The 18,283-nt window shown below is 40.5% G+C and overlaps 1 protein-coding gene across 1 annotated transcript in view; it reads right to left on the bottom strand.

Moving 5' to 3' along the window:
- Positions 1-2,033: 2,033 nt before the first annotated feature.
- Positions 2,034-18,283, bottom strand: part of LOC121736246 — a gene marked incomplete at its 5' end in the record, with an annotated part of 33,550 nt that continues 17,300 nt past the window's right edge. The window contains 9 exons of the mRNA XM_042127330.1: positions 2,034-2,219; positions 3,342-3,394; positions 3,805-3,908; positions 4,612-4,702; positions 8,831-8,946; positions 9,631-9,928; positions 10,338-10,356; positions 10,472-13,162; positions 14,099-14,215. Of these exons, the coding sequence (XP_041983264.1) occupies positions 2,108-2,219; positions 3,342-3,394; positions 3,805-3,908; positions 4,612-4,702; positions 8,831-8,946; positions 9,631-9,928; positions 10,338-10,356; positions 10,472-13,162; positions 14,099-14,215 (3,601 nt within the window). The remainder of the gene's footprint in view (positions 2,220-3,341; positions 3,395-3,804; positions 3,909-4,611; positions 4,703-8,830; positions 8,947-9,630; positions 9,929-10,337; positions 10,357-10,471; positions 13,163-14,098; positions 14,216-18,283) is intronic.

Genomic DNA, 18,283 nt, shown 5'->3' with positions numbered 1-18,283 from the left:
CCGCGCTCAGGGTACCGGTCAAGTTGATATGGCCATGAAATTGCTGTACTTGTGCTATTAAGTATATATTTTATTACGTGGTCAATGATGAGTTGTCCATTAGTCCGTGAAGTATGAATTTGGCCGCCCGGGGCCCAGCCCCCCGCTCCCCCCCCCCCCCCCCCCCTAGATCCGGGGCTGTAGCGTGTTCCTAAACTGTAACCAGTATACTGGCCTAATCACTTAGGCCAATGAACGCTTAGGCGTAAATTTAAACTAGAGGGACGAAGCAAAAAAACATAGTACTTAATATATGAGAATGTATAAATACATACAGTTTTAGTTATTTATTATTTCTTTTTATTAATAATGCGAGTTAATATGATAGGGATATGTGTACGTTTACTCTACATTTTCATTTCCAACATGCTTGACTACAAACGACACAAATCACTAAGCACCCCCATCACTCAGTTTTTTAATCGTTAATTGAACGGTTTTGTTCTGTATGAAAAATCTGTCAAATCTTATTGTTTTTGTTTTGTCTCGATTTTTATTGATTTATTGTTCATTTAACTTCATTTTAAACGTAATTTCTTTGTGGCGAAATGGATATTACTCCAAATAAAGCCTCTCAAGCAAGGGCTTTGCTAAGAGCTGAATTTAGACAACGAGTTGTGGCTAGAATTCTTAATTTAAGTCGAACTTCGGTTACAAGAGTATACCGAAGTATTCTAGAGACTCTAAACTTTACCATGCGACCATGTTCAGGAAGACATTGAGATTTGGGACAAAAGGAATTTCCAGAGTTGGGAGGGGTTACTTTGGTCAATTGTAGAATGTATGTGGTGTCTTTTTGAATCTCTACACAGACGACTGCAATGGTTTCGGAGGAACTTATATTTAGCCAAATTTGTCTCAGTTGATCTTTTACGGTATTGACACAGAGCTCGGTTACGCTTAGCCATCATGTTTAATATTTCCTGAGTGAGCCAAGGTGCCGGTGCATATTTAACTTTAACTTTTCTAAATGGAGCATGACTGTCAAATATCCGTGTCAATATATCACTAAATATTGATACTTTTAGATCGATATCCCAGGCCGAGTGGACACGAGACCAGTCAGCATTGGATATGTCATACTTAAGAGCCTTCAGATCCAAACCCTTAAAACTACGTAGGATGAGGAGTTCCTTCGACAAGTTTGTCGAGGTTGATGAGGCTTTTTACGAGGTGGTTTGAGCTTAAGGGAAAGGAAAACTAGGTCATCGTGAGAGAGGATACATGGAAATTGGCCATGGGTTGCAATGAGATCCGGTGAGAAGGTGATAAGATCTAGGAGAGAAGGGTTGGAATTGGGAGCATGGTGGGTAGCAGAGAGCGGAAGGATGCTTAGGTGAATCGGCTTTCATGAGACATGTGTTGAAATCGAAATAACCTGCAAATGAAGTACAATCGTAATTTGGACTATGTGTGGCTAACAGTGTCTCCAGAGTACTGTCTGAGAGTCAATACGTAAGGATGGACTGTAGGCCACACAGAGTAGTACCTTCTTACGATTTAAGGTGACATCAACACACAAGTACTCGACAATTGAGCACGTGTACCGGTTGGGCGAGGCAGTGATAATTTTATATACATATATTTATTTAATTGAAATACATTCAAATAGATTATTTGCTTTATTTTAAACTACAAACTTAACAATTACAGTATGGCAAAGTTGAGTAAGTGATATTTTAAATAAGGTACGAAATACGACACTAGGACGATGCCGCCTCCCTAGGACGCTGCCATCCCCCTAGGATGCTTCCGATCGCTAGGCCGCTGCCGCCTCGAAGCACGCTGCCGTGTCCCAGGACGCTGCCATCCCCCAGGGATGCTGCCGCCTCCTTAGGACGCTGCTGACCCCATAGGACACTGCCCTACGACGCTGCCGCCCCATTCATAGGACGCTGCCGTCCCTCTAGGACGCTGCCAACCTCCTACGACGCTGCCGCCCTATCCATAGGACGCTGCCGTCCCTCTAGGACGCTGCCACCCTCCTACGATGCTGCCGGCCTTAGGACGCTGCCATACCTAAGCCGTGGCCTATACGGCCTATCAATCTAGGGCTGTCACGTGCGCTCTACAGTCTGTAGTGGGGGCGGCGCGTGAGGTCGCGCTCGCTCATGGTGGTCGCGCGCGGCTTGCGCTCCGGCACTATCGCGCTGCCCGACACCGACAGCCCGTCACGAGACCTGCCGAGAAATAAAAGTTAAGCAAATATATTATAATGTGTGATACATATTTATAAACTGTCTGTCTTTTTGTAAGTTTTCTTTTTTAAAATAAGAATTTTCCTATCTTTTTGGTAAAAGGTGGCCCCGTCCGGTCCCCCGTGGTTTCTTACGCCGAATCTTCTCGCCGGATTAGTTCCCGAATCGGTGGTAGGCCTTGTTCTAATAATCGGCCAAGTGCGAGTCGGACTCGCGCACGAAGGGTTCCGTACCGTTATAGAGAAAATATAGGCCAAAATTTTGTGTTTTTTGTATGGGGCCCCCCTTAATTATTTATTTTATTTAAATATTATTATTAATTGATAAATTACACATATATGTAAGGCCTTTGTGAAAATTTCAAGTTCCTACCTCTTATCATTATTGATTACGAGCAAAAAAGGCCAAAAAAATCACGTTTGTTGTGTGGAAGCCCCCTTTATATTTAATATTATTTTGTTTTTAGGATTTGTTGTTATAGCGGCAACAGGTATACACAATCTGTGAAAATTTCAGAAGTCTAGCTATAGCGGTTCTTGAGTTACAGCCTGGCGACACACAGACAGACAGACGGACAGACATCGAAGTCTTAGTAATAGGGTCCCGTTTTTACCCTTTGGGTACGGAACCCTAAAAATGACAATTTTTAATCGACTTAAAAATAAAATATTTTTAAATTTTTTCATTATATCTTGTTTTGTTCTGCGCGTATGAATCGTTTCTACGCGACAACATAATGTCCCGTCTGTCTGTCTGTTATCTCTTCACGCCCTAATCGCTGAACCGATTTTGCTGAGATCGCGACTGAGCTAGACGATCCCTAGACGATCAATTTTATTGTGCAATATCACGTATTGTGAAATATTATGGACCGTCTAGGGTTGATATTGAACCCTTGTTCAATAATTTTGTTCGATGATGTTGCCCCTAGGGCCCACTAACATAGAATTGACAAAACCCGAGCAAATGACGTAGGTCATCTGCCTCTGAATCAATTTCTTCGAAGGTACATAATAATATATTATAATATGAATAATGAACTAAGTAAGTAATGTTGTGTATCGTCATGTGGATAAACCACAGTGCACTGAAACTGATGTATACCTGGCGAGCGGCGTCTCTGCCGGCAGCCAGCAGTGTAGGGAGCAACCCCGCGTCTGAAACAACGGCCTTCAAGATGTAAGTAATAATCAAATTAAATTAAAAAAAAAAACATCTATCCAACTGACAGTTCGAAAACCGAAATCTTAATAAGGGACCTATCAGACAAAGAGCGGTCAGGCGGTCAAGCGGTCAGTTTTGCGTTCTTTGTGTTGCATTACGTTACATAGATATACTTACACTCACACTGCGTCAGAATTCTTCCTGTGTGACTGACCGCTCGAACGCGTGGCCGCTCGCTATCTTATCATTAAAGTATTTACATAGCGAATAACTAAACATAGTGTTCTGCTTGTTTTTGTCTAGCACATTGGAAAAGTCACTTGACCACATAGACATACACAACAGAGTAAAATTATAATTCATAACCCTCCTTTTTGCCATAGTCGAGTAAGAGGAAGTGTACCTTCATGGAACTTCTAGTTTTGCTGCGGGAAGCCCTGAAGGTCTCCAGGTTTGGCAGAAGCTCATTCGACTTCTTCACACTCTTGGACGCAAGAATCGAAGAATCTGAAACGTAATAAAGCAATTAAGTCAAAATATGAATAATAAATATCAACATAGTCGAGCGATGTTGTTCATTGAATTTAGGATTAAAAAAATTATGACATAATAATATTATCATAGACCGAATTATTATCTAAAATCATTATGAATTTACCGAGACTTTTCCAGATAGGATAGGTTTCTTGCATAAAGTTAATATACCTAGCAGAATAGACAAACAAAGGCCTGAGCAAGAGAGATGTCACTATCAGTAACACTGCGTGGTAAAAAGAGACGTGTGATACATGACAGCAGCACTCTTTTTTTGACGTCCAGTCGGCACGTGCCGCACGTTGACAATTTAATCTCATAGAAATCATGTTCAATCATGCTTGTGAAGGTATACACGTGCACATATTTTTACACACGGATGAAACCAATTTTGGTTACGTTTGACAGCTCGAGATTGTTGGTCTATTCCACTAGGTAAATTAACTTTATGGTTCCTTGTGGTTTGTACCACCACAAAAAATTACGAGAAAGCGCCATCTAGCGGAAAGAAAAGTTCTCATATGACACCTTCAATTATTTTTACTACAACATAGATGGCGCTAGCATGCACAACATCAATCCAGGTTTGAGGAGTAGGACCTTACACTAGTCGAGTACAGTGGCAAGACAGTGCTGTTTCGCAGTATGTAAATGTATGTAGTTGCCGTAACCTTACCTGATGCTTCTTTCTTCACAGTAAAGGTAAGTCGGTTGTCCTCGGAGGCGCGACGACAGCGACTCTGTCCGCGAGACTCCACACACTCCAACTGAAATTGCAACATATTCATATTATAAAACTATTTTTTTTTTTCTATGGACGCTTCACACCACGTCAGTCTGGCCCCGTGCTAAGTACCTAAAGGACTTGTGTTACAGGTACCAGACAACGGAAATATATTTAATACTTTTATAAAAGTATTAAATATATTTCCGTATATAATAAAAATCTTAAATATATGTATAGTATAAATACTATACATATATTTAAGATTTTTATTATATGATACACATATTTAATACACATCCATGACCCAGGAACTTTGAAAACTTTTTGTTCCGTCGGCGGGATTACCAACGCGCTCACCACTGAGCCACAGAGGTCGTCAAGTATTACTTAACTATATTATTATAGTTAATTAAATTAGGTAGGTATAAAAAACAAAATACAAAATTAACAATATTATAAACAGGTAAATATGATAATAATGTAAAAATTAAAAAGTAACAAAAAAAACTTAATCAAAAAGGCCACCCCGCAGCGTACCATGCTCAAATGTCCCCATTACGCTGGCCGCATTGCCGCGCCAAATGCCCAGGGAGACATGCAGTTGGGCTAGGTACGCCTCGGAGCGTGGATTAGTAATTCCTTGATACGGAAATGTCAACCATAGAGAAAAAAATGGATATGGGCGAAAAGATTGACGGCATGCATTTTGATTCCTTTACACCCTGTGGAATGTTATTATTCGACAAATTTACTAATCGAATAATTCGAATATTTTACAAAGGTTTTCGAATAATTATTTAACATACAAATATTACTCTTGCATTCTCGTCCGTAAAATTTTAAACAAAGATATACACACTAATATTACATTTACAAAAAAGAAAAATATACAAACAAAAGTGTTAAGAAGTGCTAATAACTTAATCTTGCCGATACCAAGAACAAACTACGGGAAGAGAAATGTCACGTACGAGAGTGCACAGCTATACAATAACCTACCAAAGTCGATCAAGGAAACTAAAAGTATAATCGCGTTTAAAAAATTATTAAAACATCACCTACAAGAACAAAAAACAAAATATTAAAATATTTAAAAAACTGAACAATCTTCATATTTCCCTATTGCCATTGTAACAATAATAAAATAAAATAAAAATTACGTAAATTAGATAAGTAGTTTTGGAGATTCGCGAATACAAACATAAAAACATATATACATACATACATACATACATACATACATACATACATATATACATACATAATATATACATACATACTGAAAGAACTCCTTTTTTGAAGTCGGTTAGTAATTAAAATAATTAAAACAAATTACCTCCTAATTTACATCGATTACTCATCAAACCTACAAACTTTAGTGTCATATCTAGTCGAAGAAACTTTAGATCAATGTACACGATGTATTGTTCAACTTGTTTTGCAAGCCACAGTATTACACAGTATGTTGACTCAACTCATCCCTACATTCTAATTAAAACTTACTTATTCCTACATTAAAATTAACCGTAATGAAGAGGCGAGTTTGCATGCTTGTGGTACTGTGTTGCCTTAAAACTTGTTAGACTAAATTGTCTGCTAGACTTGAGCTACTGGAGATCACCCTAATGTGTACGAACTTCGGAATCGGAACGGTCCAGTATGAGGATAGTCTACTGCAACCACCTATACTGTGACAACTGGCCTTATCGATTATAAAAATACCCTCAATTGTATTGATATATTTTTTCTTTGTTTACGTTATGAATTGTTAATTTTATAATTATAACAGATTGTAATCTATGTTCTTAGCTCGCTCGATGTGATTTGTAATGTTTACTATAACTTACATTGTTTGTATCTCTTTACTTCATTGTCTTTCTCATGTAAGTGAATTTATGTAAATTCTTATGAGAATAAATGTCTTAAAACCTAAACCTAATAATTCGAATATTATTCGAATAATTAAATTTTTTTGAAAAATGCTGAAAACTCTGAACAAAAGTAACAAAAAACTTCGTACAACCGTGTACAACCTATTTTGTTAATACTACGAAGTAAGCAATTCAAATTTTTACTTTTATCTATATATTAATACGTGAGCCAAAAACTTTTTATCCCTTTTGACGGAAAATGGGGAAACGCAGGTGAATGAAATTTTGTACATATTATGGTGAAGGAGTACATCGAGCTAATATAATTTTGAAATTATGCTTTTATAGTTTTTTTTTTTATTGAATCTTAAGACACTATTAGACAATGCTTACACGGCCAGTGTGAGATCAGCTGAGTCCCAGAGACAAGAGTTGAAAAAAATATGATAAAGACATATCTTTTTACAAAATATAGGTAGTCCTACACCCGGTTTCTGAAAGGCAGATCAACACTAAAATTAACTAATCGCCTGTTAAATCTCTTGTCAAGTAACAATTGGGTTGTTAGAAGCACGGTTAGTTAGTTTAATTTGATCAGCGCGTCAGTTGACGGTGGCTGTTCAATTTGACTCGAGAATGATATGTCGTAACGTACGTATGTAACCGCCATTTTGGGTTTCCGAAACGCTTGTCAAGCCGTGATCATAGATTAAAGGTTTGTCAAAAGCTGTGTCAACTAATCGGTAATTGTGGGTGAATTAACTTATGAATTCAATTGATTTTTTATGTGAATCTACATTTTCTCTTTGAACCTACGTTACTATAAGGTTCGTAAACACATTTATTATGAAGTTTTCATAAAAATTCGTAAGAAATACGTCGATTATTCAAAAAAACTGTTTTATTTGCAATACTCGTTTTATTTGCAAAAAATGTATATTATAATCAATTTCATTTCTATAATGAAGAAGAATTTAGGATTCGATATCGTCTGAAAAATTTAAATTCGGAATTCTGAAAAATGAACGAAAATAAAGAAATCGCATGTCAAATCAAAATTATCAAAGATTTGTTAATTTTCGTCTGATCAATGTTTCAAAAAGTATCAGATTTGAAATACCCAGAACATCTTTGAAAGCAATGACAGTCTGCAATTCCTTCTTTTGACATTTAATTTGCATTTTTGATAGTTAATAGTGAAGCAATGAACGAAAACAAACAAATCGCTAGTCAAATTAAAAATGATCATAGATTAGTTAATTTTCGGCTGATCACTGTATCAGAAACACAAACTGATTTGACATCTATGCTAAATTAACAGCAGTGTTAGTTGATCAGTGATTTGACATACCTTTCAGAAACCGGGGGCTAATGTCGTTGAAACTAAGGTCGAATTTCGACCATCTCTAATCAACAAAAATCATTGTAAATGACATAGTTATTTTTTGTCGTTAAACACTTTAAAAATGTATATTTTAAGGTTACAGCTGGGCAATAAAAGAAAGGCTGTAAAATGTAAACCGTTTTCGATCATAGCACCTTTTACTTTTCTCATGTGATTATGCTTGAAAGAAGACAATAGATACAGATCGTGAGCGACCATTACTGACGATACTGAAATCCATGACTGAAAGGAGTTTATAATATCTTCATTTTCATGTCTTTAAGCAAAATCGTTATTTTGCCATAAATAAAAACATGCAAATGAATTTATTAGACGTTTCTGAAACATGGTCAACGGCGACGATGAATAGTCGTATACTCATTAGTTAGACTAAAAACAGATTTATATATTATAATATTAAATTAAAGATGTAGGAGATTCATAAATAATATTATTTTATTTATTTATGTTCTTGTGCCATGTTAATTTTATGTTTGATAGCATTTTAAACAAAAATAAAAAATATTTTTACTATTCGAATTATTCGAAAAATAATTTGGCGAATATTCGAATAATAAAATCGTCGAATATTCGAATAACTAACCCTGTATATATATATATATATATATATATATATATATATATATATATATATATATATATATATATATATATATATATATCCTACTTTATGGCAAATATTATAGTCTGTCATAAAGTGACATTTTAATTGAATTTTTGTCGGTCGCGATTAGCTGCGGTAAAGATCGGAACGGACCTTAAGTTTATGTCCACAGTTTGTCCATACTTTCGCATTTTTACTGGTGGCCGTGCTAGCCCGGCAGGTGTCCCTTGACATTTGTTAAGTTTTTATAATATTAGTAAGGATAAATTGCTCTGTGGTTGCACTTACAGGCCTCGTGTTGTGCGCGTGCCTGGGGCGGCAGGGGTCGGGGAAGCGCAGGCGCATCTCCACGTCGTTGGGCAGCGCGGCAGCACAGGACCCCGCTACTGTCACCGCCCATTCGCCTGGAACACGTCAGTGGTACAAGGATCTTGTGGCAAACGGTCAGCGCAACAAGGATCTTGTGACAAGTGCCTGTCAGGTGTCAGTGCTACACATAAAGTTAATAATACTTAGTACTTACCTACCTAGCGGAACAGAGAAACAAAGACCTAAGCAAGCGAGATGTCACTATCAGTAACACTACGTGGTAAAAAGAGACGTGTGATACATGACAGCAGAACCAATTTTTTCATCTGTTTGACCTCCAGTCGGCACTTATCGGCACATTGACAATTCTCATAGGAAGATGCTTGTGTAAGTGTATACGTACACATATTTTTACACACAGATGTAAATCAATTTCGGTTTCGTTTGACAGCTCCATATTGTTGATCTATACCAGCCTTTCCCAAAGTGGGCGATAACGCCCCCTTGTGGGCGCTAAAGATCTAAAAAAAAAATGGGGGCATTGTGTAGAGGCTTGGGAGGTGACTTATTTCATTTGGATGCTTTTCAAATTGAACCAATGGGGGGCGCTAATACATAATTTGTTCGCAAAGTGGGCAGTAGGCTAAATAAGTTTGGGAACCCCTGCTCTATACGTTACGTCATAAGCAATAATTGTACGAAAATCTACGTCAAATAAACAAGGAAAGGAAGTGCAACAAACGGGCGAGGGAGTGGTGAAAATATTGTATTATACTAACCGGGGGCATTAGAAGCTTTCCGCCGTCTGCGCCGCGCGTTCAACCACGCTGGCGCCAGCGCACACAGCAAGCTGCCACTGGACTCGCTCGAGCTGGACTCCTCAAAACACGTGTTGTCTTTCACACGCCTCTTCACCTTCTCCCTATCTCTCACTCTAACGTGCTTCTCTTCCGTGTGCTCCGACGTAGAGTTCGGAAGAGAGCGCTCCTTTTTCTCCCTCTTGAAGCGGAATATCGCTGGAATAGAATCCTCTTCTCTCTTTCTTTCTCTGTCATTGGAACCTTCGGATAAATAAAACTAGCGTCTTCTTCATATAATTTATTGATTCAGCAATAATTATTTAATACTGTGCTCACTATAGTGTTATAAGGCATGTGACATTATCACTATCATAATAACAGTGATTTTGAATTAAATAACATAAATTAAAATTGCAGCGCGCCCAACGATTTTATAGATTGTAATATGAACAGTAATATTTGAAATCGATAACAAATATTTTAAGCAACTGATCTACCATTTACAAGAGACATTAAGATCATTATTTAAGTATTGTAGTATCTACTAACAAATTATGGACTTAGTCTGAAATAAATGGTTTATTTATTATTTATTATTATTTTGAAAATCGAATGTACATTAAATATTTAACTCTTTGCGATATCAAGTTCAATAACCTCAAGCGGGTGATTTCTCAATCAAGAACGCATTCTTCATTGGACGCGCTGTTATAAATGCTCTAAATAAATATTGGCAAGAAAAAAATCGCACATGTGTGAGTCGTGTAGGCGGAATGAGCCGTCGGCGCCCGCAACAGCAGCAGCAGCGTCGCGAGTGCACTACGAGTACTGTGGAAGCGGTGCGGTGACCAGCGGCAGAGGAAAACGGATACCTTCTTCTCTCGACGGTCTTTTCACGTTGGCACCACTGGCGACCCTAATCGGACTGGTCCCTGCCGACTTACGTATAGGGGACGTCATCGCTCCGACGCTTATCCTATACACGTCGGGCATAGGAGACGTGCCCGTGCTTCTCATGTTCTTGGACCTATCTTTCTTCTCTTTGATTTCATTGAGGCTGGGAGCAGACGCGCGACGGCCGTCGTCGGTCGACTCCAGGCTCAGGCTGCTCCGCTCCTCGGGTATGATGTCGAAGACGTTTCTGAATCTTAGGGAATTTGACCTGGACCGCGTCTCGCACGGCACCGACGCTCTTCGAACGGGCGTCTCGTAGGCATCCTCATCGTTGGAAACGGACGAGCTCGACTTTTCTTGGCTGTCGCGCGAGAGTTTCGGGGAGCGACTGTTTCCGTTGCTCCTGGCCTTCTGAACTTTCTCCGGTACGGGAACGGGGATCCGGGATTTCTTCTTCACGCCAGCATTGTGGTTCTCGTCTGAGGTGGTTTCTGTTGAGCTCTGCGAGACGTACTCCAGTATCTCCAGTATCTCGATTCTCTTGTTCCCGTCGTGGAATTCGGATTTTTGGTAGATTCTCTTTGGTTTGTTGTTTTCGGGCGATGCGGGTGTGCTCGAAGATGATGGTTTCCTTGAAGCTGGTTTTTCGGTCTTTCGATGTTGTTTATCCAGATCGTTGGAGCAAGATTGAGATAATCCATTTCTTATTGTGCTCCGTCGGTTGTTATTTTCGCTGTCCTTCTTCGTTTTTCGTTTCGTTTCCTCTGGCTTCGGGACTGATTTGCTAGATCTCTGTTTTATCCGCAAGCACTTGTACTCGTCTTGAGCTATCTTGGCTATAACTTCATCTATCAGCGCGTTTACGATAGCCACACAATCTTTCTCTGCTTCTTTCCTCGATTTATAATCTTCCCTGCTCGATCTGCAATCTCTTCTCATCTGTTTAACTCTACTTCGCCTGGCGCACTCCATTCTCATCTCCCTTTTCCTGTGTCGTCTGTACAGTCTCTGCTTGATCTCCTCCGGCATATAGTCCGCTACCACCACGTTCTCCTTGTCCTCGCATTCGCACTCGTCATCTTTGATTTTAATAAAGAAAGATTCGCCTTTCTCTTTCGGAGAATGCTGCTCGCGACTCAGATTTTCCGGTAGTAAGTCTAAAACGTCTATTGCCGACCTGACGAGCTCGTTTCTTCTGTGGTTGCTGTACGATTTACGCAGCAATATCGATCTCGGGGAGTTGGGGTCGTCGAGACTATCAACAAGACTAGCACAATCCGAGCCGAAGATCTCTGCGTCCTCCGAAGACGATGTGTTTACTTCCATAGATTCCGTGTGAGGAAAAGCGGAGAATCGAGGCACAATGGGATCATTTTCGAGGTCAGGAAAATAGTTCCCTGTACCAATTCCGCCTATAACTTCCACGTTTTCGGAACTCCCTGGATTTACGTCTATAGAGTTAGTATTGTTGTCGATGAATACGTCGACGTTTGATATTTCTATGTGCGAAATTCCAGGTAGAGGTCCGATGGGCGAATTCATTTCTGGCTCAATGCTTATCAGATCCTCCTGAAATAGCTTCTGTATTTGCTGCAGCACCGCTTTGTTCACGCTCTCCGGCGTCGCGTTAATGAAATGGTCATTCATCGAAGTATGCGGATCATTATTTTCAACGTCTCTTGAGCTCTCCGCTGATGTGAAATTGTTGTTTGTCTCCACATAAAGTTCCTCGTGAATATTACTACTGCAGGTATCGTTACGATTACATCTATCGACATCGTACAGCTCCTCGTTACCGAATATTATCTGGTTATTGGAAGTCGGACTCAAGTGGACTATAGTATTCACTCCAGTATTCTGTAGTTTCACCTTGATCTCCTTTTCGACGATACTCAATCTCCTATCGCTACATATCGACGCGTTCATCGATTCTAATTGATCGGTGATAGAGTTCAGGCTCTCCACTAAAATATTCGATACGTACTCGTCTATATCTATTTGGTTCCTATCATTTTTGGTTATACTTTTCACTGTTTTCTCTGGTGTTCCATTCTTCACGGCCATCGTCGCATGAGCGTCAATCGTTTCTGTGACGACTACCTCTAGTACATCGTACGTCGGGTTCTCTAAGACAAGCGGTCGGTCGTACGGTAGTACATTGCTGTTTTCGTTCTCAGCGCTGGCGGAGCGTTCGCTTATCCGACCGTCGATGTGATCTGCGACGGAGAGCTGATTCTTTACCTCTTTGGTCGTGGGCATGGACGTCGAATATGTATCGGAGGAGTCCGTCGAACGATCAGTTGAAGGCATGACGATGGGCGACGCTCTTCTCTCTGCGTAGCTAGATGAGGGCCTGTGGGATTCGCAGGTGTCTGATTCTATGCGCCTGGAACACCTGGATCGCAGCTCCGTGTGGGACCCATCTAGGGATCTCGTGCCTACGCATGTGCAAACTCTGGCTGGGGACGCTCGGCCCCAGGAGCGGAGGAGAGCGGACTTCCTCATGGGGTCTGCCCGTCTCCGGAAGCAGCAGGCGCAACCCCGCGCGGGGGACGACACGGGGGAGGCACTGGATCTCCCCTCATCACCATCAGACCGCTGCTGAGCTAGACGATATCTGTAACACAAGGTGCTTCCTAAGTCTGGCACCTGAAAGATCTGACCAAATGACGTAGTACCATCTACGAAATTGTTCATGTTACATAAATGAATTTCTCTGATGGTACATGCACTACCAAAACATATTATGATTCAAGGTTAAAATTAAGTTTGTTATTATTTTTATCAATATTCCGCGAAATAAACTTCCACCTTTAAGTAAATGAGTGAGTGTACGCATAGGCATGCGTACAGCACCTCCATCCTCCCACACCGCCTATGCGTACACTCTTAACGGACATTGTTCGCAGAGTCCACATCCTGAGGATGCTCCGGTGTTGGGGCGAACACGCGTCGAGGTTTTCAACCTGCATGGTGGTGAGGGGCCTTGCACGGATTTGCCAACATTATTGCTTGTGTGGTGGTGGTGTTTGCAAGTTCTTGCATGCGAGTGTACGCATAGGCAGTATGGGAGGAGGGAGGTGTTGTACGCATGCCTATGCGTACACTCACTCATTTACTTAAAAGTTAAAGGTGGAAGTTTATTTCGCGGAATATTGCTAAAAATAATAACAAACTAAATTTTAAGCTATGGATTTCCAAAGTAACGCCTGATTCCATTAACTATGATTCAAGGTAAAAAACTAGATCAAATTCGGGTCTACCCGTTTGGATACTACGATGCCACGGATATACACACACACATACAGACAGACACACAAATCAAACTTATTCATACTAATATTAAAAAGGCGAAAGTGTGTCTGTCTGTCTGTTACCTCTTCACGCCCAAACCGCTGAACCGATTTTTCTGATATTAGATAAGGAAGTTACTTTGGGTCCCGGGAAAGGACATAGGATACTTTTTATCCCGGAAAAATGTACGATTCCCGCGTTCGTCATCTAGTAAGTTATGACACCCCTATTTGTCGTCGAGGGTTAAGAAGAAGCTTACTTTCTCATGACAGTCTCGGGCATGGAGTATCTCCGGCGCAGCAGGCCGGGCGAAGCCCTAGGGCTCCCCGCGTCGCTCCACATCTTGTTCTCGCACGAGCTCGACTCGTCCGTTGGCCTGTAATTGATAAAACATTAGTCATTAACGAGCAAGCAGGTCGCCTGATGTTACTGCTTCAGCTATACGTAATGTAAAATAATATTTTATGACTAAAGGCTGCGACAACTAAAGTAAGTGATATTGATACATACGCAAATTGTCAAAATCATTACACCTTTTTAACCGACTTCCAAAAATGTATATTATGTATGTATGTATTAACGACACGCAGGGTCGACGAGTACGTTTATTTAGGCCAAATAACATATTTTTATAAAAGACAGGACAAGGAAGGAAGGAAGGAAGAAAACAAATAATACTTGACCAAAGAATTGAGAAGGCGTGGAAAAGTTTTTGGTCGATGAAAGAACTTATGAAAGGAGACCTTCCACTCTGCCTAAAACGTAAACTTGTCGACATGTGCATCCTGCCCAACCTAACCTACGGTGCTCAGTCTTAGTCTTTGACCGACCAACAGAAGTCCCGGCTCGGAGTTTGTCAAAGAGCTATGGAGCGCAGCATTACAGGTGCCAAAAGAACGGATCGGATGCGCTCCAAAACGAAGGTAATGGACGTGGGCAGAAAAGCGGCTAGTTTAAAGTGGAGCTGGGCTGTAGGGTTGCCATCACCCAAATTCCCTTCGCCGGTCAGGCACGACAAAATTCCCGGACATTTGGCCGAAATGTGGTTATTTGCCCGAACACCTGTTAAACAGCATTTACGATAACGTCTCGCCCTTAGATAAATGATTGGTCACGCGCGCGCGGTCGTAGCGCGAGCGCGAGACCAATCATTCATCTAAGGTCTTGTCAATTTTTGCTTTTCCAACAAGAATTTGTAAAAATCTGACTAACTCAAGTCCGTGCAAGAAACCGTGTGTATGCTTAGCGAGCTTTTATCTTTCGTTTATTGCTGCATGACTTAAACGTTTTAAATTTCTCTCATCAAAAGTGTTTGGATTTCACCCGGTCGCTTTTAAAAAAACCGGCTGGACGCATCCCGGATGCCCTTCAAACTAGGACAAATCCGGGAAAATCCGGACGGATGGCAACCCTACCAGGCTGGGCAGGGCACGTCGCTCGCATGCACCCGGACAGATGGGCACGTCTAGTTACGGAGTGGCTACCGAGTACCCAACGGTCGGCGAAATCTAAGAAAAGGTGGCGCGATGAACTAGACGCTGCTGATAATAAAGAGTGGCAAAATACAGCAAAGGATAAAGACATGTGGAAGGAAAGAGGGGAGGCCTTTGCCCAGCAGTGGGACACCATCGGCTATTAATAATAATAATAATGGAACTACAAAAAAAATTATATTCTTTTTTCGTTGTACTAGGTATTGTTTAACTTAGGGAATACTGCAAATTTCATCAAAATCGGTTCGGTTGCTTTTGAATTGAAGAATTTTAAGTACCATTTTGAAGTGGTACCATTATACGTGGGAGAGCCATGCTTTGGCACGAATGGGCCGGCTCGACCGGATAAATACCACGTTCTCACAGAAAACCGGCATGAAACAACGCTTGCGCTGTGTTTCGCCGAGTGAGTGAGTTTACCGGAGGCCCAGTCTCCTAACCCCTATCCTATTCCCTTCCCTACCCTCAACTATTCCCTTCCCTTCCCTACCCTCCTCTATTAACCTATTCCCTCCTAAAAGGCCGGCAACGCACTTGCAGCTCTTCTGATGCTGCGAGTGTCCATGGGCGACGGAAGTTGCTTTCCATCAGGTGACCCGTTTGCTCGTTTGCCCCCTTATTTCATAAAAAAAAAGAAGTCGATTTATTTTGTTATATACAATAGGTACCACTTGTTTTCCCTTTCTGCTTCATCGTAGACGTAATAGAGTACCTCGCCCTGTATGGATTTAATTTCCGTTTAAGAATATAGGCCAACATACTCATGTCTTAAAATAAATATAGAACTAAAAATTATTATTATAACAAGTGTTTACCAATTGAAATTACAAGATTATTACATTACAAGATAAATTAAGTAATTATTATTAAGTATAGTAGATATAGAGAATAGAGTTCATTGTCAATTTAATCATAATTTAAAAACAATCCGAGAATTATTAATTTTAAGCTTGCCACTTGCCAGTAATTGCTACACTTAAAATTCTATTACCAAATACCACTTAATACTTCGAAGTTCGAACTATGGAAACGATTTTAACTATTATAAATTCTATTAGCTAAGAATATCACTTGAATTGCCTATGATTCAGCAATGAATTTAAAAGGCCAACATTTATTGGTTCAGCGCAAAGATTCCCAAACTGTGTTGCTTTTTAACCAGTTTCAAATTACGAAAAAAAGAGATCCGGCGGACTCTTACAGCTACATATTTTCTACTTTCAAGATCTCAAAAAAACGTAAAGATTACATCTATCTACGCCAGCGGTTCTCAAACTTTTTGGTGGCAGAATCCCTTTAAAATGACATTTTTGACTGACCCCAAACAAATAATGTTCTGCCTTTGAATGAGTTGACTCGATGCTGGTGTGATAACGATAAGTGATGACATTTCTAAGGATAATTTATGTATCGCACGCGGAGCCCCTATAAGACCTTTGCCCCGGGGTTCCGCAGAGCATTATTTGAGAATGGCTGTAGTAGACTATAGATCAGAGGTTCTGAAACTCCTTTGTTTAGTAGACCACTTTCAAAATGTAGGTGGATCGTAACGTAATCTAACTACATAGTAACTTATTTGCCTAGTATGATAATCTGATAAAACAAATCTAGCCAACATTTAGTTCATCACTGCAAACCAATTTAAATTTTCATGGACTTGCTTATGATTGTGGATCATTTTTTGTCAGGCCCAACGTCAGGCCAACCCCCATCGAGACTCGCGTAAAGCCAACCCCGTCGAGTGGTCACTCGCCACTCGCGCCTGGGCCACTCTGGGAATTACTACTATAGGTCAGTGTTTCCTAAACTATTTCACAGACCCCCTTATTAAAAAGCAAAAAATCGCATTATTTATTCCGCGGTCCACAGATTGGAAACACTGGTATAGACTATATAGACTATAGATCATAGTTGATGTGTAATATGCATGCGGCATGCTCTCGCGCACGCGATGGTTTCCCTGGCATAATCAGGGCGCAAGCGGAGCATGGCGGTATGTGGATCCGTTTATGTATTTACATATAGAAAACTGTATTGATTGGCAGCATCATCAGCGCCAGTTATTTTAGGGGTCGTCCAATAATCACGTGACATTTATTTCACCCCACTGCGCCTCGGTAATGTGTACGAAGCTACTCGGTAGGACCGTAGGTGTAGTTAAAGATCACACCAACCGAGTGGAGTGGTGACTGGTGAGACAGTGACACTGTCCCACCAGTCACCAGTTCGCCATAGGATCATGATTCATGGAGTGATGGCATTAGGCCGACACATTATGCCGAGGCGCAGTGTAAATTGTAATTATATGATAAAAAACATAAGGGTGAGACGGCGATGCGAGTGAGACGGCATGTGAATTGTGATCGAAACATTCGAAGCTTGAGAATCGGGCCTCTGTCTCCTGAAATGCTAAATGTTCAGCTCCTAGACAGAAGTAAGTTCGTCTCAGTCTACCAGCCCCGGAATAGGCTACCCAAAAAGAAGATAAAACGGGAGTAGGGTGACCACATTTGTGTAAGTTGTAGGACAGTCCCGAAACGATTTTTTTTTTTAAATATTAAGACAACATTTTTTTTTCATATTAAGACAACATAAATGGATTAGATTATATTAATTTACGGTTACCGCGGAAATTATCTTTGAAACAAAATATAAATATACAAAATGACTTACATTTTTTTTGTCATGTTGCCAAAACCCTCTAAAGGAGGATTTAAAATATAAAAATACTATTAATTATTATTTATCATTTTGTTAAGTATCCGACATGAAATTCGATTTTTTATATTACATGACAACGGCTGAAACGATAACAGTGGGCAGCCGGCAGTAAGGGCTATTGGCGCCTGTGTGCCAAAAATAAAATTGGCGCCCCTTCAGGCAAATTTTTTGGGTCCTTGGTTTTGGCGCCCCTAAAGATGACGATTTGGCGCCCCTAGAGGATGGCGCCC

This window comes from Aricia agestis, chromosome 18, assembly GCF_905147365.1.
Source record: "Aricia agestis chromosome 18, ilAriAges1.1, whole genome shotgun sequence".
Classification (NCBI taxonomy): Eukaryota; Metazoa; Arthropoda; class Insecta; order Lepidoptera; family Lycaenidae; genus Aricia; species Aricia agestis.
Note: the sequence above shows the minus strand (reverse complement) of the source record. Positions and strands in the feature narration are given on the sequence as shown.